The 23,024-nt window shown below is 49.5% G+C and overlaps 1 protein-coding gene across 2 annotated transcripts in view; it reads right to left on the bottom strand.

Moving 5' to 3' along the window:
- The window catches only part of TLN1 (talin 1), a 136,082-nt gene that overhangs the window by 64,576 nt on the left and 48,482 nt on the right, over window positions 1-23,024 (bottom strand). The window contains exons 8-19 of one of the 2 annotated variants that reach the window (XM_067464710.1): window positions 22,867-22,927; window positions 17,001-17,105; window positions 16,722-16,877; window positions 16,359-16,460; window positions 16,158-16,234; window positions 14,796-14,976; window positions 12,609-12,722; window positions 12,205-12,522; window positions 9,615-9,713; window positions 9,418-9,468; window positions 1,302-1,469; window positions 48-342 (exon numbers count right to left, since the gene is read on the bottom strand). In XM_067464710.1, coding sequence (XP_067320811.1) covers window positions 48-342; window positions 1,302-1,469; window positions 9,418-9,468; window positions 9,615-9,713; window positions 12,205-12,522; window positions 12,609-12,722; window positions 14,796-14,976; window positions 16,158-16,234; window positions 16,359-16,460; window positions 16,722-16,877; window positions 17,001-17,105; window positions 22,867-22,927 — 1,727 coding nt within the window. The remainder of the gene's footprint in view (window positions 1-47; window positions 343-1,301; window positions 1,470-9,417; window positions 9,469-9,614; window positions 9,714-12,204; window positions 12,523-12,608; window positions 12,723-14,795; window positions 14,977-16,157; window positions 16,235-16,358; window positions 16,461-16,721; window positions 16,878-17,000; window positions 17,106-22,866; window positions 22,928-23,024) is intronic. The other variant, XM_067464711.1, reaches the window with a different exon arrangement.

The raw sequence follows: 23,024 nt of genomic DNA, 5'->3' as shown, positions 1-23,024 counted from the left end.
GACCCTTCCCCAAAGGAAGGTCTTGCTGGTGCCACCCGATTCCTCACCTGCGTCCCCCATGGAGCTGAAGATGTTCTCGGTGACGTTGAGGATGGTGTCGGTGGCCTGGTCGTAGCGGCCGATGGGCTGGCCTCCCATGGCGTGCTGCTTGATGTGCTCCAGCAGGTCGTTGAGGGCCTGGGTGACCGCCGTGGCCGCCACCCCCACTTGCTTCAGGAGCTGCTCATCGGCCGTGGCCGCCTGGGAGGCATCCACGCAGCCCTCCACCGACTTGGCCACCAGCTTCCCAGCCTCCACCAGCTGCTCCTGGCAAACGGGAGAGCTGATCGTGGGAGCCACCACCTGCCACGGGAGGAAGGAAACAGCACTGGAAAGTTAGCGAAAGGCAGAGCCTGACCGGGGAGAGCGGCCTAGCCACTGCAAGAAGACCCAGCAGAGAGAGAGAACAAGGGGCAGTGTGTTGTGGCTGAGCTAGTTTCTGACGATGAGGATGATGGGATTCAGATTCCTGTTGGGTTTCAGCTTCCTGGCTCTTTGTCTGTGCCTGAAATCTCTGAGCCTGCTTCCGAGGCTCTCACAGACAGACAGTGCAGTGTCAACACAGCTGTTTTCACCAGAAAGGAATTTGAACGAAGGGGATAGCGGCCAGGTGCCTTCCCACAATGATACCGAAAGTAATGATAAGGATTTGACCCGAGAAGCTCGCCTTGATCTCCGGGTCAGGCGCAGTTCACGTCTGGCAAGCAGACGGGAAGCTAGCCCGGTGCAAGGTCGTCGCAATGCTTTTATGATGCTGAGAGCTTAATGTTTTGATGTTGGGAAGGTATTTAGGCCTCCTGGAAACTCTGTGAAAGTGTCAGTTCAACGTAGCTTACTAGCCTGAAAGCTTCATGGAATAACCTTAGCCTGGAAAGCAGTACCCTTGGGATTTCTTGCATTGTGATTCTTGGGGCAAATGTTTCCTTGCTTGTACCTGGGACTCTGGTTTGAACTTTGCCAATAGGATTATGTCTCCTGCTTTTACCTGAAGGTCTTTGGAACTGTATCCTGCATTTAACCTTCATCTTTGGAACTTTACAATGCTTATTCTTTATTTTGACTTGGGTTTTTTCCTAATAAACTGTAAAACTACAGCTCTTGTGTGGTGGCGTTTGAAAGCAAGGTGAAGCCTACTCTGAGTTGCAACACAGTGACTCCGATGCATGTGCCTCATCTGCCGTGGCAGGAAGACACACTCGGGTGACTCCTATGGCTAGGGAACTGCCCTCAAGGGATCATGAGGCCAGAAGGGTGCCACTCACCTTGGTGCAGGCCACCAGCTGGGAGGTGGAGAGGGCGCACTGGGTGGCCGCCGCGATCACCTGCGTCTGCAGCACCGAGTCGTCCGTCTTCTGGGCCACGTTCTTGGCCTGCAGGACCAAGGCGGCCGCTGCGCTGGCCACGGCTTTGGCCAGCTGCATCAGCATGTCCTGAGGAAGGAGGAAGAGATCAAGGGAGGAAGACACCCAAGGGGGACGATCACAACGCCGCTCATGAAACTTTCAGCAGGGAAACCCAATCCTGCACAGTGAAAGGTGACCTTGTGCCACCGGAGAAACCTGATGCTGCATCTCTCACCCGACACACACCTGAAGTCACCGCCCTGACCAGCTGATCACTCGGCCTTCCAGGCACCATCCTTTGCAGCATTCTGAACCCTACCCATGATAGAATTGGGCCAAACCACCCACACAGACCACCAGAGTGGGCCACAGCAATGCGTGGCAGGGGACAGCTAGTTTTCAATAAACTGCTTTGCTTATTAAAGAACACTAGCAGTCCCCTGCCACGTGGTGCTGTGGCCCAGTCTGTATATGTGCTTTGTGTGTGTGTATATGCATATGTGTGTATATATTTGTGTATATGTATATATGTCTGTGTTTGTGTATATGTGATTTTGCACATGCGTTGTAATGCATTTTTCTTATTTTTTGACTTTTTAAATCTCTTCTGCTGTGTTTTTCAGTGTTTTATGAGTGATGGTCACTCGGCCTGATAGGCGTATTATGTCCAAATTTGGTGTCAATTTGTCCAGTGGTTTTTGAGTTCTGTCAATCCCACAAACGAACATGACATTTTTATTTATATAGACTAGCTGTACCTGCTACGCGTTGCTGTGGCCAACCTTCCCTCCCTCTTTCTCTCCTTCTTTCTTTCTCTCCTTCCTTCCTTCCCTCTTTTTCTTTCCCTTCTTCTTTCTTCCTTCTCTACCTGTTTCTTTTCTCGCTTCCTTTGATCTTTGGTTCCATCCTGTCTTGTCTCTTTCCTTCCTTCATTTTCTCCCTCTTTCTCTCTTTCGTTCCTTCTCTCCTTCCTTCCCTCTTTCACGTTTATATTTCATTGTCTCCCTCCTTCTCTCCTTCCTTCCTTCTCTACCCTTCTGTCTTTCCTTCTTTATCTCCTTCCCTCCTTCTTTCCCTCCTTCTCTACCCTTCTTTTTTTCCTTCCTTCTCTCCTCCCCTCCTTCTTTCTTTTGCTTCTTCTCTCCCTCTTTCTCTTCCTCTCCTTCCTTCTCTACCTTTCTTTCCTTCTTTCCCTTCTTCTCTCCCTCCTTCCTTCTCTACCCTTCTTTTTTTCCTTCCTGCTCTCCTTCCATCCCTCCTTCTCTCCCTTCCTTTGTCCTTTCTGTGTATGTGTTTTATTTATTTATTTATTTATTTCTTGCATTTATTGACCGCCCCTCTCAGCCCGAGGGCGACTCGGGGCGGTGAACAGCAACAAAAAGACAGTGTACAATAAATCACGACAATACAAACCAGACAAATACAACATAACATATACTTATACTAAAAATCCGCTTCGTCAAGTCCTGGGGTCATAGCCAAAATTCATAGTCCTAGTTCATTCCAGTGTCGTTTCAAGATACACTCAGTTGAAGGCCTGCTCGAAGAGCCATGTTTTCAGGCCCCTACGAAAGGACATCAAGGAGGGCGCCTGTCTAACCTCAGCAGGGAGGGTGTTCCACAGCCGGGGGGCCACCACCGAGAAGGCCCGCTCTCTCGTCCCCGCCAGACGTGCCTGTGAGGCAGGCGGGACCGAGAGAAGGGCCTCCCCGGATGATCTCAAGGCCCTCGTGGGCTCGTAGGCCGAGATGCGGTCTGCAAGGTATTTTGGGCCGGAACCGTTTAGGGCTTTGTAGGATAACACCAGCACCTTAAATTGGGCCCGGTAGCGAATCGGCAGCCAGTGGAGCTGGGACAGCAGGGGCGTTGTATGCTCTCTGCGTCCTGCTCCCGTTAACAACATGGCTGCCGCGCGTTGGACTAGCTGAAGCTTCCGGGCCGTCTTCAAGGGCAGCCCCACGTAGAGAGCGTTGCAGTAGTCGAGGCGAGATGTGACCAAAGCGTGTACCACCGTGGCCAAGTCAGGCTTCCCAAGATACGGGCGCAGCTGGCGCACGAGCCTAAGCTGTGCAAATGCTCCCCTGGTCACCGCTGAAACCTGAGGCTCCAGGCTCAGCGATGAGTCCAGGGTCACACCCAAGCTGCGAACCTGCGCCTTCAAGGGGAGTGCGACCCCGTCCAGCACAGGCTGTAACCCTATACCCTGTTCGGCCTTGCGACTGACCAGGAGTACCTCTGTCTTGTCTGGATTTAGTTTCAGTTTGTTCGCCCTCATCCAGACCATTACAGCGGCCAGGCACCGGTTCAGGACTTCGACGGCCTCCTTAGTAGCAGGTGGGAAGGAGTGACAGAGTTGGACGTCATCTGCGTACAGGTGACACCGCACCCCGAAACTCCGGATGATCTCACCCAGCGGCTTCATGTAGATGTTAAACAGCAAGGGGGACAAGATGGAACCCTGAGGAACGCCACAGATCAACGGCTGTGGCGTTGAACAGGAGTCCCCCAGTAACACCTTCTGAGTACGACCCTCCAGAAATGACCGGAGCCACTGCAGAGCAGTGCCCCCAAGACCCATCTCTGCAAGGCGCCCCAGAAGAATACCGTGGTCGACGGTATCGAAGGCCGCTGAGAGGTCCAGGAGCACCAACAGGGACACACTCCCCCTGTCTAGCTCCCGGCGCAGATCATCCACTAAGGCGACCAAGACCGTCTCGGTACCATGTCCCGGTCTGAAACCAGACTGTGCCGGATCCAGATAATCCGTGTCTCTCAAGAATACCTGGAGTTGTGAGGCCACCACGCTTTCCATGACTTTGCCCAAGAAGGGAAGATTGGAAACAGGCCGAAAGTTGTCCAATTTAGTGGGGTCAAGTGATGGTTTCTTCAACAGCGGCTTTATAACAGCCTGTTTTAGGCTCGCTGGAATCTTGCCTTCCCGAAGGGAGGCATTAACCACCACCGTTACCCACTCGGCCAATCCCCCTCTGGCCTCCTTCAGAAGCCAGGATGGGCAGGGGTCTAGGATGGACGTGGTGGGTCTCATTCCTCCAAGTATCTTGTCCACATCCTCGGGTTTCACAAACTGAAAAGAATCCAACAAAACTGGACAAGCAGGTGCTTGTGTCACATCCACAGAGACTGCATCTAATGTGGCGTCCAGCCCAGAGCGGATCAAAGCGACTTTGTCTGCAAAGAACCGAGCAAATGCTTCACAGCGCGCTGCCGAATTGTCAGGGCTCCCACCTGAGATGGGGGGAGTTAAAAGACCTCTGACAACCCGGAACAACTCCGCCGGACGGTTTTTTGCAGACGCAATAGTGGCCGCAAAGAAAGTTTTCTTTGCGGCTTTTATTGCCGCGGCATATGCCCTTAAAAAGGACACAAACCGTGTTCGGTTTGACTCGCTTGGGTCCGAGCGCCACACGCTCTCTAGAACCCTCTTCCTTCGCTTCATCGCTGCCAGCTCCTCAGTAAACCAAGGGGCTGGTTTAGCTCGGTTACTTGAGAGGGGACGTTCCGGAGCGATCTTGTCAATAGCCCTGGTCATCTCCCCATTCCAGAGAGCGACCAAGGCCTCGACATGATCACCTACCGCGGTGGCGGGAAACTCCCCAAGAGCCGTCAGGAATCCATTCGGATCCATTAGCCTCCTGGGGCGGACCATCTTAATGGGTCCTCCACCCTTGCGGAGGTTAGGGGGCGCAGTGAGCCTAAATCTAATCAGGAAATGGTCGGTCCACGGCAACGGAGAGATGGACAACTCCTCCACACCGCCACCCTGCTCCCATCCCTGGCAGAAAACCAAGTCCAATGTGTGTCCAGCACAGTGGGTGGGGCCAGTTATTTGTTGGGACAGCCCCATGGTTGCCATGGCGGACATGAAGTCCTGAGCCGCACCTGTGAGGGTTGCCTCGGCGTGGATGTTGAAGTCCCCCAGCACAAGAAGCCGTTGGGACTCCACCGCCAGGCTCGAGACCACCCCCGCTAGCTCAGGTAGGGAGACTGTAGTGCAGCGAGGTGGACGGTACACTAGCAGAATCCCTATTCTGTCCCGGTCACCCACCCTCAGGTGGACAGATTCAAAATTTGTGGTCTGCGGGATGGGGCTCCTGGTTAGATGGATGGTATCTCTATAGACCACTGCGACCCCGCCTCCCCGTCCTCCGGTTCTTGGTTGGTGTTGCACGGAGAAACCTGGAGGACAAAGCTGGGAGAGATTTACGCCCCCCGCTTCATCCAACCAGGTCTCCGTGATGCACGCCAGATCTGCCTGCTCCTCCAGGATTAAATCCTGAATCCAAGTTGTTTTTCCGTTGACAGACCTGGCGTTCAACAACACCACCTTCAAGCCAGAGGGCCCGCTCACCTGGTTACACCAAGTTACCTTAGGAGACCTATTGGGAATAGTTAATTTGGAAAAACGGTCCGAATTAGGCCGAATTCGGGGTCTCCTTCTCCCGCATCTCCTCCTTCCCACCACGACCTCTATGGGGGCCCCTCGGCTAGTGGAACACCTCCCCCCCTCCATGCCGCAGTTATGAGTCATAAGATTACTTTCTCCTACGTTTGTTGTTAGGTTTATTGGTTCTTGCCAGCATCCCCCCTCCCCCTCCTCCCCCCTCCCCACCCCACTTTCAATCACCGGCTCCGGGCCACTTCCTCTTCTGCCCCCTCCGCTACACCAGAGCAACAGAAACAGTACCTAAGTGCTCTAATTTGTTCTTATCACAATATGACAGATGGCAACAAAGACTACCAGGAAAGTGCTAGTTGATATTCTACGACTACCCCTTATGGGGCGATAGTGGTGGTAGTTAGCTAAATATTGCTATGACCCCGGTGAGACTCTAGACGGTTGGTAAACCAGCGGATAGGCTTCCGGAGTTTTGTGTGTGTATATGCATATGTGTGTATATATGTGTGTTTGTGTATATATATGTGGTTTTGCACATGCGTTGTAATGTTGTTGTTTTGTTTTTTGGATTTTTAAGTCTCTTCCGTTGTGTTTTCCAGTGTTTTTATGAGTGATGGTCGCTTGTTGTCCTGAGAGGTGTCTTGTGTCCAAATTTGGTGTCAATTCATCCAGTGGTTTTTGAATTCTGTCAATCCCACAAACGAACATGACATTTTTATTTATATAGATTGGTGTGTTTGTGGGTTCAAAGGTGCCTACTGCAGCCTCGGTGTGCAACAACTCCTGCAAGAACAGGAGTTTTATGACTGCACAGAATCCAACAGTGGAGTCCCTGATAGTGCAATGGCTTAAAAACTTGTGCCGGCAGGACCGCTGACCAAAATGTCAGCGGTTTGAAACTGGTGAGCAGGGTGAGTGCCCATCTGACAGCTCCAGCTTCCCATGCGGGGTCGTGAGAGAAGTCTCCCACAGGATGGTCACACATCTGGGCAACATCCTTGCAGACATCCAACTCTCTCACACCAGAGGTGACTTGCAGTTTCTCAAGTCGCCCCTGACATGGGAAAAAAACAAACCCCAACACCCTTTACACCCACACACATACACACACACACATTACACAGCTAGTGCTGCTACTGCAGTCCATCACCGTCCAGCTCCCAACACACCTGAACCTCCACCAAAGCTCAAGCCCACCACCATCACCAAACCTCTGGCCTTGATCAAAGGCTGGAGAGGGCCATGCGCCACGCCTGCCACCAAGAGCAAGTGCCAGAGCCCAACACAAAGAGTTTTCCTCAAGGAGAGAGAGAGAGAAAGAGAGAAAGAGGAAAAGAAAGAAAGGGGTGCCTGAATTTTCCAAAAAGATAGCAAGAAGTACATGGATGGAGAAGAGCCACTAGTGTGCACGCTAGTCCTCCTGGAGGAAACCAGACCTATGACCACTGCTTTACTTTTGGGAAAAATATTGAAGAAAATGGAAAACTATTTAAAATATCTGGGTTGTTGTAGGTTTTTTCAGGCCATATGGCCATGTTCTAGAGGCATTCTCTCCTGACGTTTTGCCTGCATCTAAGCAAAGCATCCTCAGAGGTAGTGAGGTCTGTTAGAACTAGGAAAATTGGGTTTATATATCTGTGGAAAGTCCAGGGTGGGACAAAGGACTCTTGTCTGCTGGAGCTAGGTGTGCATGTTTCAACTGACCATCTTGATTAGTATTTGATGGCCTGGGAGTGCCTGAGGGAATCTTTTGTTGAGAGGTGAGTAGATGTCCTTGATTGTTTCCTCTCTGTTGTTTTGCTGTTGTAATTTTAGAGTTTTCAAATACTGGGAGCCAGATTTTGTTCCTTTTCATGGTTTCTTCCTTTCTGTTGAGATTGTCCACATGCTTCTTGTGGATTTCAATGCCTTCTCTGTGTAGCCTGGCAGTGCCTGGAGCAATCTTTTGTTGAGAGGTGATTAGATGTCCCTGATTGTTTCCCTCTGCTGTTTTGCTGTTGTAATTTTAGAGTTTTTTAATACTGGTAATAAAAGGTGGTCTGCTAAAACATTCACACCTAGCTCCAGCAGACAAGAGTCCTTTGTCCCACCCTGGTCATTCCACACATATATACACCCATTTTTCCTAGTTCCAACAGGCCTCACAACCTCTGAGGATGCTTGCCATAGATGCAGACGAAACGTCAGGAGAGAATGCCTCTAGAACATGGCCATATAGCCCGAAAAAACCTACAACAACCCAATATTATTATTATTATTATTATTATTATTATTATTACATGAAGTAAAAGATCCAAAATTATTGAAAGCTATGATCTTTGCAGGACAGGAAGTGGTAGCATGGGGTTGGGAAGATGAAAGAAAATGGATTTTACGAAACTGGAATAACTACCATATCTAACTCTGGAGCGTAAAAGAAGATTAATCGGGATTGTTTGTATGAGATGCGCAAAAAGCGACGAAGCCAACTTGAATATTGTACAGAAATTTAAGAAAACTGTGCTCATATAGCTGGTTGGGAGTCAGCTGCATTAAAATCAGTACTGACCAAAAGGTCATGAGTTCAAAGCCAGCCTGGGTCGGAGTAAGCTCCCGACCATTTGTCTAGCTTGCTGTCGACCTTTGCAGCCCGAAAGACAGTTGCATCCGTCAAGTAGGAAATTTAGGGAGGCTAATTTAACTAATATACGACACCATAAAACTCTCCAGCAGCGAGGAAAAGAATGAGGAAGTACTCCATTGGTGTCACAAGTGGACAGTGAAGCGACAGCTCCCCCGGTGGCCATTTATCTAGCTTGCTGTCAACCTGTGCAGCCCAAAAGACAGTTGCATCTGTCAAGTAGGAAATGTAGGTACTGCTGATGCGGGTGGCTAATTTAACTAATTTATGACACCATAAAACCCTCCAGCAGTGTGCAAAAGAATGAGGAAGTACTTCATAGGTGTCACAAGTGGACAGTGAAGCAACAGCTCCCCCAGTGGCCATTTGTCTAGCTTGCTGTCGACCTTTGCAGCCCAAAAGAGAGTTGCATCTGTCAAGTAGGAAATTTAGGTACCAATGATGCGGGTGGCTAATTTAACTAATTTATGACACCATAAAACCCTCCAGCAGTGTGCAAAAGAATGAGGAAGTACTCCATCAGTGTCACAAGTGGACAGTGAAGCAACAGCTCCCCCAGTGGCAGAAATTCAAATACCATACCCTCCTGAAAGTTAAATAGCCTCTGTGTATCTGTCTATACATGTTGTGTGTCTATGGCATTGCATGTTTGCCATGTATACGTGCATTGTGATCCGCCCTGAGTCCCTTGCGGGGTGAGGAGGGCGGAATATAAATATTGTAAACAAACAAACGAACAAATAAATAAAAGAAGCATTTGATCTGGGCAGTAGATGGAGGGAGTGGGAAGTTTTTAGTACCATAATTTAAAAAACTAATTAAAATTATTTTAAAAATAAAAGAAAGAGAGTGGGGTGCAGATGTGGGGTGTCGAAGGAGCGGAGTCCAAAGAGACCTATATATATATATGTATAGAGAGAGAGAGAGAGAGAGAGGGAAGCAGAGCCCCAAGCCCCATGATTGGAGCTGCCACGGCCAGGAGCCACCGGGCCCTTTACCGTCTTCGGCTTGGGAGCGGACAGGCTCTGCAGGCGCCGGCTCTCCGCCATCTGCACGTGAATCCACAACACAAGGTTGGTGACGCATTGGAGCCCACCCTCCTCCCGCCTGCAGCCAGCCCCCCAACTGCCCCACAACAGGGCAAAGGAGACCCTTCCTCAGCAATATCAGTCCCGGCCTGGAAAGCGTGGCTCACCTGGAAGTGGGGGTCCGTGTCACTCTCCCCGATCTGCTGCAGCAGCTCCCCACTCGTCTGCCCCACGGCCCCCGCCGCCTGAAGCAAGTTCTGACGAGGCTGAAAGAAAGGAAGAAAGGAGGGAATCAAGGGGGAGTCAGGAAAGGGTCCAACCAATCTCCTCCTATGAACTGGAGCAGGCTGTATCATCTGCTGGGGAGGCCCTCCTCTCAGTACCACCTCCGCCTCAAAAGTTTGGCTAGTGCGGACAAGAGAGAGGGCCTAAGATCTGCTGGGGAGGCCCTCCTCTCGGTCCCAACTCTGCCTCAAAGCACGGCTAGTGCAGACAAGAGAGAGGGCCTAAGATCTGCTGGGGAGGCCCTCCTCTTGGTCCCACCTGTGCCTCAAAAGCACGGCTAGTGCGGACGAGAGAGAGGGCCTTAGATCTGATGGGGAGGCCCTCCTCTCGGTCCCAACTCTGCCTCAAAGCACGGCTAGTGCAGACAAGAGAGAGGGCCTAAGATCTGATGGGGAGGGCCTCCTCTTGGTCCCACCTCCGCCTCAAAGCACGGCTAGTGCAGACAAGAGAGAGAGAGCCTAAGATCTGCTGGGGAGGCCCTCCTCTCGGTCCCAACTCTGCCTCAAAGCATGGCTAGTGCAGACAAGAGAGAGAGGGCCTAAGATCTGCTGGGGAGGCCCTCCTCTCGGTCCCACCTCCGCCTCAAAGCACGGCTAGTGCGGACGAGAGAGAGGGCCTACGATCTGCTGGGGAGGCCCTTCTCTCAGTCCCACCTCTGCCTCAAAAGCACGGCTAGTGCAGACAAGAGGGAGAGCCTAAGATCTGCTGGGGAGGACCTCCTCTTGGTCCCATCTCCGCCTCAAAAGCATGGCTAGTGCGGACGAGAGAGAGGGCCTAAGATCTGCTGGGGAGGACCTCCTCTCGGTCCATGAAAGCTTTCGACAATACAATAATAATAATAATAATAATAATAATAACTCAGCCGTTATCAGGACCTCAAAATCAAACTGCAATGGCTCTGGCATAAACCTGGTCCCAGTGGTAATGGGCAAATGTGCCTCAAGACCGCGGCCTGCACTTAAAAACAGTAAGTGCAGACAAAATTACCACCTGTCAGCTGCAAAAGGCCACTCGACTGGGATCTGCACACATTATTCACCAATACATCACACAGTCCTAGGCACTTGGGAAGGGTCCGACGTGGGATCCAATACAACAGCCAGCAGAGTGTCAGCTGTGGACTCATCTTGTTGTGTTTCAAGTAATAATAATAATAACAACAATTATTATTATTATTATTATTATTATTATTATTATTATGACAAGTGGTGATTTTCTCAGCACCGATTGTTTTCAAGTGCTGGCCAAGGTCTTGGGGCATAGCACCTGGTGTGCCGATCACCACTGGGACCACCCTGACTGGCTTGTGCAACAGTCTTTGCAGTTCGATCTTTGAATCCTCAGATCGTGTCATCTTTTCCAGTTGTTTCTCTTCAATCCTGCTTTCACCATACTTTGTTTTTTAATTAATAATAATTATATTCTTATTATTCTTATTATTCTTATTATTATTTATAACCTGCTTTTTTCTCCACCAGGAGACTCAGAACAATTCAGTATCATTACATATATACATACATACATACATACATACACACACATAGAATCATAGAATCATAGAATCAAAGAGTTGGAAGAGACCTCATGGGCCATCCAGTCCAACCCCATTCTGCCAAGAAGCAGGAATATTGCATTCAAATCACCCCTGACAGATGGCCATCCAGCCTCTGCTTAAAAGCTTCCAAAGAAGGAGCCTCCACCACACTCCGGGGCAGAGAGTTCCACTGCTGAACGGCTCTCACAGTCAGGAAGTTCTTCCTCATGTTCAGATGGAATCTCCTCTCCTGTAGTTTGAAGCCATTGTTTCGTGTCCTAGTCTCCAAGGAAGCAGAAAGGAAGCTTGCTCCCTCCTCCTCCCTGTGGCTTCCTCTCACATATTTATACATGGCTATCATATCTCCTCTCAGCCTTCTCTTCTTCAGGCTAAACATGCCCAGCTCCCCAAGCCGCTCCTCAAAGGGCTTGTTCTCCAGACCCTTGATCATTTTAGTCGCCCTCCTCTGGACACAGCAAAGACCTGTCCACAACACACATACATATATATATTTCCAATACATCACTTTTCCCACTAAAATCACCTCCAGAGTGGTGCACTAAAGGGGACCCCGGCCCACAATTCCTAAGCAACAACCCACCCAGGAGAGGCCTCCAGAGCCTGTGCGACTCGTTGCCTCCACACCCCCTTTGCCTCCCCAAACAAAGCAGCTTTGTCTTCATGATGCCAAATGTTCCAGAAACAGAGCTTAACACCGATTTAGTTTCGGCAAGGCTTCTGGAGCAGGAGAAACGCATGGAATTTCCCCAGGAATGTGCTGTTTAACAGAAGCTGCTCAAAGGCAGGGGCTGCAATGTGATCAGTGGAGGGGTGGGGAAAGTTCAGGGGCATAGAATCCCCAAATCACTCAGGAAAGCCAAGATGGGCCTATATGGAGGCCTCCCTTGGGCCACTCTACCCCTGCCGCCACCTCTCACCTCAGCGCTGGAGGGCTGTGCCGTTTTGAGGAGGTCCGAGACGGCTCCGGCCAAGTTCTTGGCGGCCTGCAGGAGCTGCCGCCCGTTGCCCCCCTCGTCCTCCATCAAGGCGGCCAAGAGCTTGACCCCCTTGGACATCTCCGTCAGGTTGGAGGAGATGGTGGTGACGGCGCAGCCCACGGCCGTGTAGTCGGTCTCGGCGGGGTCTCCAGCCGTCAGGTTGACCACCGAAGCTGTGCCAGCCGTGATGGCGTCCACCTGGGAGTGGATCTCGTGCTTGGACTCGTCCATCTTGTTCTTGCGCCATGCCTTGGAGGCCTTGGAGGAGAAAGGACCCTCAGTCAGTCAGGCAAAGGGCTTTTTGGGGGCCCCGTGGCACACCCCATGCTCCCTGCGATACTCACCGCGTCCTGCCCCAATGGCGGAAGCGTCTCGAAGTCGTCCAGGTTGGACTGGGCAGCGTGTACGGCCTGCATGCTGGAGTTGATGGTCCCTGTGAGGGCCTGTTGGGCTGATGTCTGCGAGGCAAGAAGGATGGAAGGGAAGAAGCATTTGCACTTGTATTGTTGCACTCCAAGGCTGGGAGACACATCTGTACTTAACACACACATTCCAGTCCAATATAATATAATATAATATAATATAATATAATATAATGTTCCTTATGTTTTGGTTTTATTTTGCTTTGATGTTGTAAGACTGTAGGTTTTATATAGCAATATTAAATAACCACTCACAAGCCGGTTTTGCTTGGAAATGAATATATTGCTTGTATCTCTTTAGCAAAGAAAGACACTACTGACTTTTCCCCACCACCACTTCCTTTTATACACCTTTCCTGCCCATCTCCCCCTCTTCTCAGTTTCCTTATTAGAGCTTGTTGCTTCACAAGTTCCAATACAAGGTTTCCAGGGACTCTGCTGGCTTCAAAATGTCACAGAGAGAAAACTGAGGCAGCCAGGATGATTCAGTCAGGATGTCACGGAGGGAATGTGTGATGTCTTCATGCCGTCAGAAATTGACTCCTGACAGATGTGTTGTTTGGGCTTGGCCTCATATAAGCCGCCCCGAGACCCAGTTGGGGGAGATGGTGGCGAGATATAAATAAAGCTTATTATTATATTATTATTGTTATAATATATTGTATAAACATATAATATTTATAATATTATAATGTAATGCAATATAATACTAATAATATGATATTATAATTATATATTTATATTACATGTAATATTACTAATAATATTACAATATAATGGTATAGTGCAATATAGTAATATTTAATACTGATATTGTACTATGCTAATAATATAATATATTGTATTTATATATATCTTGTAAGCCGCTCTGAGTCCTCTTCGGGGTGAGAAAGGCGGCATAGAAATGTTGTAAATAAATAAATAAATAAACAACAAAGCACTTTATTGAAGAATATATATTAAAAAGCAATTCAGCAGAATAGTATTAAAAAACCAAAGTCCAAATATCAGGAATAATCCACAGAAAGGTAAGGATAGGAATAGCATCAAAAATCAGGAACACAAAAGCAAAATAAATCCAAGACATAAGATTCGGGAACAGTCCTCAAAACTTGGAATCATGAGACATGAACAAAAGGGAACATGGAACTAGGAATCCCTTGACTTGACAACAGATCTATACTCAGACACCAGCGTTGCCTGGACTAACGGACCCATCTGCTGAGCTAGCAGATATAGGGAGAAAATCATGCTTTCTCCCCTGGGAAACTGACAAGGATTTCTTCGTAAACTCTCCTGAGAAGCCCTATGTTGACGAAACGTAAATCTCCTATCGAACTGCTCATTAGTCTGTTCACCTGGGCTTTCATTTTCATCCTCTCAGCTCAGATCTGTTTGTGACCTAGCTCCCCTGCCCTTTAGGAATGTGGCCTTCAGACACAGACTGCTCGTTTTCAGGACTTAAAATCTCTTGCTAGCTTGCAGACCCAGAATCCCCAGTGTCATCAGAATGACTTGCAGGCCCAGAAACCCCAGATCAATCAAAGGCTGAACTACATGTATACATGTATATGCAGGCATGTAGCCGGGGGGGGGGGGGGGGGGCTCGGGGGGCTTCGCCCCCCCCCCCCCCCAAATTCTCATGGTGGTTCGCGAAAAGGCCTTACTGGTGAATTACTTAAACTGTTATGTTTATTCATATCATGATCTGATCACCCTACTCAATATATCCCATATGCATGATGGGGGTATTATTGGGGTAATGATACAAAAGGTTTGCCAGACTCAGCCCCCCCCGAAACTCACCCCCCCCCGAAACCCCCCCTGAAAAAAATTCAGCCCCCCCCGAAACGAAATCCTGGCTACAGGCCTGTGTATATGTATACATGTATATGTATGTTTCTTAGAGCCATGATGGCACTCAAGGTGTTTAGCTTCCTGCCTGGACTGGACAGGTCATTTCCCCCTCCTTCTTCCCAACAGCCTTTAGTGCTTTATTAGCCTTTGTTTAAGAAGAAACATGAACTTTCCCCGCTTTCTGATGCCCACGGGCCTTCCTTCCTTCCTTCTTTCCTTCTTTCCTTCGGCCAAAGAGGCCTGGGCTCTTACCAGGGGGGGCATGTGCCCCCGGTGCATCTGTCCACTGGTGACCTGCTGCTGGGCCTGGGGCATGGAGCCCATCTGGAAGTTCTCGGGGCCCCCGGCCCCCGGGCGGATGAGGGCGCGGAGGGCCACCGAGCCATGCTCCGCCTTGTGCGTCTGGTTGAACTGCTGCTGCAGGACGGTCGACCTGAGGGGGGGGCAGGGAAGGAGGCGGGTGAGGGGGGAAAGGGCCCCCCAATGAGACCCCTGCCCCACTCCTTAATAATAATAATAATAATCATCATCATCATCATCTATATAAATAAAAATGTAATGTTCATTTGTGGGATTAACACAGCTCAAAAACCACTGGACGAAATGACACGAAATTTGGACACTACACCCCTAACAGAGCAACGAGTGACCATCACTTATAAACACCGCTCCCCCCCCCCAAAAAAAACAGTGGAAAGGACTTAAAAACCCCAAACAGCTAAATGACGAAAAGCTAAATGGTGATACAGAAAAAAAGGAAGGAAGCGGGAGGGAAGGAGGGAGGGAGGGAGGGAGGGAAAGAAGGAAAGAAGGAAGGAAAGAAGGAAGGAAGGAAGGAAGGAAGGAAGGGAGGAAGGGAGGGAGGGAGGAAGGTAGGAAGGGAGGAGAGAAAGAAAGAAAGAAAGAAAGAAAGAAAGAAGCATGGAAGCAAAGAGCAAAGGAAGGAAGGAAAGAGGTAGAGAAGGAAGGAAGGAGAGAAGGAAAGAAAAAGGAAAGGAAGGAAAGGAAGGAAAGAGGGAGCGAAGGAAGGAGGGAAAGAGGTGGAGAAGGAAGAAAGGAGAGAAAGGGAAGGAAAGGAAAAGGAAGGAAAGAGGTAGAGAAGGAAGGACAGAAAGAAAGAAGCATGGAAGCAAAGAGCAAAGGAAGGAAGGAAAGAGGTAGAGAAGGAAAGAGAAAGAGGAAAAGAAAAAGGGGAAGGAAAGAAAGAGGTAGAGAAGGAAGGAAGGAAAGAAAAAGGGAAAGGAAGGAAAGAGGGAGCAAAGGAAGGAGGGAAAGAGGTAGAGAAGGAAGAAAGGAGAGAAAGGGAAGGAAAAGAAAAAGGAAGGAAAGAGGTAGAGAAGGAAGGAAGGGGAGAAAGAAAGAAAGTAGCATGGAAGCAAAGAGCGAAGGAAGGAAGGAAGGAAGGAAGGAAGGAAGGAAGGAAGGAAGGAAAGAAAGAAAGAGGTAGAGAAGGAAAGAGAAAGAAGAAAAGAAAAAGGGGGAAGGATGACCACAATGGCTGGACTGGTTTGTAAGAGGAGATTGCTGACCCTGCCCCCCCCCCAATGACCCCTGTGACCCCCTCCCCTGTGCACACACCCCCCCCCCCCTCGCCCAGCACCCATGAGGCCTTACTTTTTTGGGGAAACAGAATCTTCGAGCATGGTGGACTCCTCGTCGCCCTCCAGGCCAAAGTGGTCTTTGCTCTTTTTCTGCAGGTCAGAGAGGAAGGCAGAGCAGCCGCGGTCACTCTCCACTTTCCCCACTGCTACCCCAATCTCCCCCCCCCCATCCTGAATCAGGCCATTCAGATGCCCCCACCCCCTGGCCCTGTACCTTCTTCAGGATGATGTCAATGTAGCCGGCAATCAGCTGGGCAATTTGCTCCCCTTCGGTGGTCTGCACAGAGTAGTAGCCGTCCTGGTAGTCCCCAAAATCCTGTTGCGGCGAAGCAAGAACAATTGGCAAAATGGGAAAAGGCAGGAGTGCACCGTCTTGGGTTCCAGCCCCCTAAGGGACACCCTGGCCCTTCTCCCTCTTGAGCCCCCAACGGAAGGGAGACAGAGATGAGCTGCAATCCACGCTGGGGGTCAGAAAAGAGTGTGGCAGGGCAAGTGGAAAGGAAGAGGAGGAGGAGGAAGGCCAGCCCTGGAGCCAGAAGGAGAAATGGCCATCTGGCTGGCCAAAGGAGGGACTGACCAGGGTGAAGCTCTTGGGGGAGGCGGCCCAGCGCTTGATGTTGGTGAGGCTCCACTCCTGAATGACCTCCTTGGTCTTCTCGTCCACCCGCATCACGCACTCCTTGGTGATGCCCAGCAGGCGCGGGACCAGCTTGTTCTTGCCTTTCATCTTCTCCTGCAGGAAGGAAGGTCAGGACGAGGTCACGGGTGGTCACCTTCAGCAGAGACCTGTCCACAAGTCCCATAAGATAAGCTCTCCCCACCAACACAGGCACATACAGGTCTCCCCAGGACTCACCTTGACCAAGAAGAAGGAGACGCCGTAGGTCTTGAGAGAGCGAGCCAACTTCACGTAGCGCACCTTGGCTTCAATCTCACTCATGTTGCCGCAGTTCTTGTGGGCCTGAGAGGAGAGGAGGGATCAACACAAAAGACCTGTGAGTCCCAAAGAGGCCTTCCTTCCCCTTCAGCCCCTGGCCTGGCCATGCTCCCTGGCCCTCCTTTGCACCATCAGAAGAAGCACTCCACAGACCTTCAGGGAAGGTGCTCTGCAGAATACCTGGATGGTGTGCAAACTCCATTCTCAAAGTTAGCTGATTGCGCTCAAAATCAAAGTGTTCTGAACCTAACCCTCTTCCAGGGCAGGAGTCTTACAATATGTTGTCCTATCTAAGCACTTAATAACCAATGTACATTTATACATTTTATATATCATAGAATCATAGAATCAAAGAGTTGGAAGAGACCTCCTGGGCCATCATCCAGTCCAACCCCATTCTGCCAAGAAGCAGGAACATTGCATTCAAATCACCCCTGACAGATGGCCATCCAGCCTCTGGTTATGAGCCTCCAAAGAAGGAGCCTCCACCACACTCCGGGGCAGAGAGTTCCACTGCTGAACGGCTCTCCCAGTCAGGAAGTTCTTCCTTGTGTTCAGATGGAATCTCCTCTCTTGTAGTTTGAAGCCATTGCTCCATTGCGTCCTAGTCTCCAGGGAAGCAGAAAACAAGCTTGCTCCCTCCTTCCTCCCTGTGGCTTCCTCTCACATATTTATACATGGCTCTCATCATATCTCCTCTCAACCTTCTCTTCTTCAGGCTAAACATGCCCAGCTCCTTAAGCCGCTCCTCATAGGGCTTGTTCTCCAGACCCTTGATCATTTTAGTTGCCCTCCTCTGGACACTTTCCAGCTTAGAGTCAATATCTCTCTTCAAATGTGGTGCCCAGAATTGGACACAATATTCCAGGTAAAGTGGTCTGACCAAGGCGGAATAGAGCATGGGGAGCATGACTTCCCTAGATCTAGACACTAGGCTCCTCTTGATGCAGGACAAAATCCCATTGGCTTTTTTTGCCGCCACATCACATTGTTTAACTTATTGTAAGGGAGACCACCAATTCGGCTAATTCGGCCTAGAAATAGTAAAAATTTTACAACCCAAATTCGGCCTAGGGAAAGAAGGAAAAAAAAACTTAATCACTTGTAATCGGTCTCCTGACTTGGTAAGTGGGTGTACCCAGGTTGGTAGTCCCTCTGGGTTGAAGATGGTGCTGCTGAACGCCAGATCTGTCAACGGCAAAACATCTTTCATCCAAGATCTAATCTTGGAGGAACGGGCAGATCTGGCGTGCATTACGGAGACCTGGCTGGATGAAGCTGGAGGAGTTAATTTGACCCAGCTTTGTCCGCCAGGATTCTCCGTACAGCACCAGTCGAGACCTGGAGGGCGGGGAGGCGGAGTTGCGGTGGTCTATAAAAATTCTATCCCTCTGACCAGAGGCCCCATCCCACAGTCAACCAATTTCGAGTGTGTCCACCTGAGGGTGGGTGACCGGGACAGAATAGGGATTCTGTTAGTGTACAGCCCACCTCGCTGCACTACGGTCTCCCTACCTGAGCTAGCGGGGGTGGTCTCGAGCCTGGCATTGGAGTCTCAACGGCTTCTTGTGCTGGGGGACTTCAATGTACATGCCGAGACTTCCCTAGGAGGAGCGGCTCAGGACTTCATGTCATCCATGGCAACCATGGGGCTGTCCCAACAAGTATCTGGCCCCACCCACTGTGCGGGACACACATTAGATTTGGTTTTCTGTCAGGGATGGGAGCAAGGTGGCGGTGTTGAGGAGTTATCCACCTCTCCGTTGCCATGGACCGACCACTATCTGGTCAGATTTAGACTCACCACACCTTCTAACCTCTGCAGAGGTGGGGGCCCCATTAAGATGGTCCGCCCCAGGAGGCTTATGGATCCGAACGGATTCCTGACGGCTCTTGGGGATTTTCCTGCCACCTCGGTTGGTGATTCTGTTGAAGCCCTGGTGTCTCTCTGGAATGGGGAGATGACTAGGGCCATAAACACGATTGCTCCGGAACGTCCCCTCTCAAGTAGCCGAGCTAAACCAGCACCTTGGTTCAACGAGGAGCTGGCAGCGATGAAGCGAAGGAAGAGGAGACTAGAGCGCGTGTGGCGTTCGGATCCGAGCGAGTTAAATCGAACACGGTTTGTTGCCCTATTAAGGGCATATGCCGTGGCAATAAAGGCGGCAAAGAAAGCTTTCTTTGCGGCCAATATTGCGTCCGCAAAGAACCGTCCGGCGGAGTTGTTTCGAGTTGTCAGAGGGCTATTGAACCCCACCATTCCGGATGGGAACCCTGACAACTCGACGGCCCGCTGTGAAGCATTTGCTCGGTTCTTTGCGGACAAAGTCGCTTTGATCCGCTCTGGCCTGGATACCACGTTAACGGCAGTCTCTGAGGATGTAACACGAGCATCTGCTTGTCCGATTTTGATGGATTCATTTCAATTGGTGAAACCCGAGGATGTGGACAAGATACTTGGAGGAATGAGAGCTACCACATGCATCCTAGACCCCTGCCCATCCTGGCTTCTAAAGGAGGCCAGAGGGGGATTGGCCGAGTGGGTGGAGGTGGTGGTTAATGCCTCCCTTCGGGAAGGCAATATTCCAGCCAGCTTAAAACAAGCTGTAATAAAACCGCTGTTGAAAAAAACATCACTAGACCCCACTCAATTCGTCAACTATCGGCCTGTTTCCAATCTTCCCTTTTTGAGCAAAGTCCTGGAACGTGTGGTGGCCTCACAACTCCAGGTATTCTTGGTAGACACTGATTATCTGGATCCGGCACAGTCTGGCTTTAGGCCGGGACATGGTACCGAAACAGCCCTGGTCGCCTTAGTGGATGATCTCCGCAGAGAGCTCGACAGGGGGAGTGTGTCCCTATTGGTCCTGCTGGATCTCTCAGCGGCCTTCGATACCGTCGACCACGGTATCCTTCTGGGACGCCTCGCGGGAATGGGCCTTGGAGGTACTGTTTTACAGTGGCTCGGGTCCTTCCTAGAGGGTCGTACCCAGAAGGTGTTGATGGGGGACAGCTGCTCGTCCTCACAACCTTTGTCTTGTGGGGTCCCGCAGGGTTCAATACTGTCCCCCATGTTGTTTAACATCTACATGAAGCCGTTGGGAGAGATCATCCGGAGTTTCGGGGTGCGGTGTTATCTGTACGCAGATGATGTCCAACTCTGTCACTCCTTTCCACCTACTTCTAAGGAGGCTGTCCAGGTCCTGAACCGGTGCTTGGCTGCTGTGTCGGACTGGATGAGGGTGAACAAATTGAAGTTGAATCCAGACAAGACAGAGGCACTCCTGGTCAGTCGAAAGGCCGAACGGGGCATAGGGTTACAGCCTGTGTTGGACGGGGTTACACTCCCCCTGAAGACGCAGGTTCGCAGCTTGGGTGTGACCCTGGATTCATTGCTGAGCCTGGAGCCTCAGGTCTCAGCGGTGGCCAGGGGAGCATTTGCACAGCTTCGGCTCGTGCGCCAGCTGCGCCCGTACCTCGGGAAGTCGGACTTGGCCACGGTAGTCCACGCTCTGGTCACATCCCGCATAGATTACTGCAACGCGCTCTACGTGGGGCTGCCCTTGAAGACTGCCCGGAAGCTCCAGATGGTCCAGCGCTCGGCAGCCAGGTTGCTAACAGGAGCAGCTCTCAGGGAGCATACCACTCCTCTGTTGAGCCAGCTCCACTGGCTGCCAATTCCCTACCGGGCACAATTCAAGGTGCTGGCATTAGCCTACAAAGCCCTAAACGGTTCCGGCCCCACCTACCTCTCCGAACGCATCTCCTCCTATGAACCGACACGGACATTAAGATCGTCCGGGGAGGCCCTGCTCTCGGTTCCGCCTGCGTCACAGGCACGGTTGGCGGGAACGAGAGACAGGGCCTTCTCGGTGGTGGCCCCTCGGTTATGGAATGCCCTACCAAGCGACATCAGACAGGCCCCTTCGTTGCTGGCATTTAGGAAGAAGCTCAAAACCTGGCTTTTTGAGCAAGCGTTTGGCTAATCAGCGCAATGGTACACAGAACGACGGTAAACTGAACATAGGAACGGTATAAGGATATGAGACTGGATCTTGTTTGCGATCGAGGCATTGTATGAATGGTTGTGTGTTTGTTATTGGGTATGCTGTGCTTTAATTGTTATTGTTGTGGTAATTAATATTGTGTAAACCGCATTGAGTCACCTATTATAGGTTGAGAAACGCGGTATAGAAATAAAGCAAATAAATAAATAATAATAAATAATTGTCCACGAGGACTCCAAGATCTTTTTCACATGTACCTCTCTCGAGCCATGCATCCCCCATTCTGTCTCTTTGCATTTCGTTTTTCCTGCCAAAGTGGAGTATCTTACATTTGTCCCTGTTGAACTTCATTTTGTTAGTTTTGGCCCATCTCTCTAATCTGTCAAGATTACAATATATATTCAGCAGTGGAACTCTATGCCTCTTTGGTGTCTGATGGAAGCTTCTTCCTTGGAAGCTTTTAAACAGAGGCTGGGTGACCATCTGTTAGGGCTTTGTATGTGTTTATCCTGCATGGCAGAAAGAAAAGGGTTGGACTAGATGGCCCATGTGCTCACTTCCAACTCTCTCTCTCTCTCCACACACACACACACAAATGATTTTAATGTTTGTGCATGTGTATAGTTTATTTATGTCCCAGCATTGAATGTTTGCTGCTTGTATGCTGTGCTCCACCCTGAGTCCCCTTTCGGGTGAGAAGGGCAGAATATAAATGCTTTAAATAAATAAATAAAATAAATTATTATATACACACACACATATACAATATTACACGCATGCATACAATATTACACACACACATACACACATGTACAATATTATACACACACACACATATACACACACATACATTATACACACACACATTGTGCACACACATATATACACACACAATATTACATGTACACACAATATTATATACACACATACAATATTATACACACACACACATATAGTAAGACTCTATCCTGGTATTTATACACACATTTATTTATTTATTTATTTATTTATTTACTGCGCTTATATACCGCAATTCTCAGCCCTAGGGCGACTCATACAATATTATACACACACACATACATTATACATACATATATATATACACACACAATATTGTACACACACACACATATACATACATACAGTATTACACACACAATATTATACACACACACACATATACATACATACAGTATTACACACACAATATTATACACACACACACATATATATATATAGAGAGAGAGAGAAGGACTGTATCCTGGTATATATTCACTCATACAATATTATACACACACACACACACATTTATTTATTTATTTATTTGTTTGTTTGTTTGTTTGTTTATTTATTTGCTATGCTTGTATACTGCCTTTTTCAGCCTATCGGTGACTCAAGACGGTTTACATCAAGTCAGTACACATAATAGCAAAATACAGATTAAGCATTGAAACAATAATACAATAAAACAATATAAAACAATAAAGCCAATACCAACGTATATATAGTAAGACTCTATCCTGGTGTAGGGTTGTGAAGTTTTCTTCCCAATAAGATACACATGTTTTACTACTATTACAAGGTGGAAAATTACTACTGTTCATTGACAGCTTTATTTACCAATAGTTATAACTTGCACACTTTGGAAATAATGCAAAACAAAACCCTTTTCAGAATGAACTGGAAGGGGCATGCCTAGGGTGAAAAGGTCAAAGCACCTCCTGGGGTCCCACAAGAGAAGGGTCTGTGGTCCCAGGCGCCTCCGTCCCCCCACTCACCATGAAGATCTTGCGCTCCCCCTTCTGCTTGATGTACTCCTTGGGCAGGAAGTCCCTCAGGCTGGAAAAAGGAGAGAAGAAGGCAAGTGGAGACATCAGATAGGGTCCAAGTGAGCTACCCACATGGCCCATCGCACAGGAAGTGGAAGCAGGGAGGG

The sequence above is a fragment of the Anolis sagrei genome, chromosome 2 (genome assembly GCF_037176765.1).
Source record: "Anolis sagrei isolate rAnoSag1 chromosome 2, rAnoSag1.mat, whole genome shotgun sequence".
Taxonomy (NCBI): Eukaryota; Metazoa; Chordata; class Lepidosauria; order Squamata; family Dactyloidae; genus Anolis; species Anolis sagrei.
Note: the sequence above shows the minus strand (reverse complement) of the source record. Positions and strands in the feature narration are given on the sequence as shown.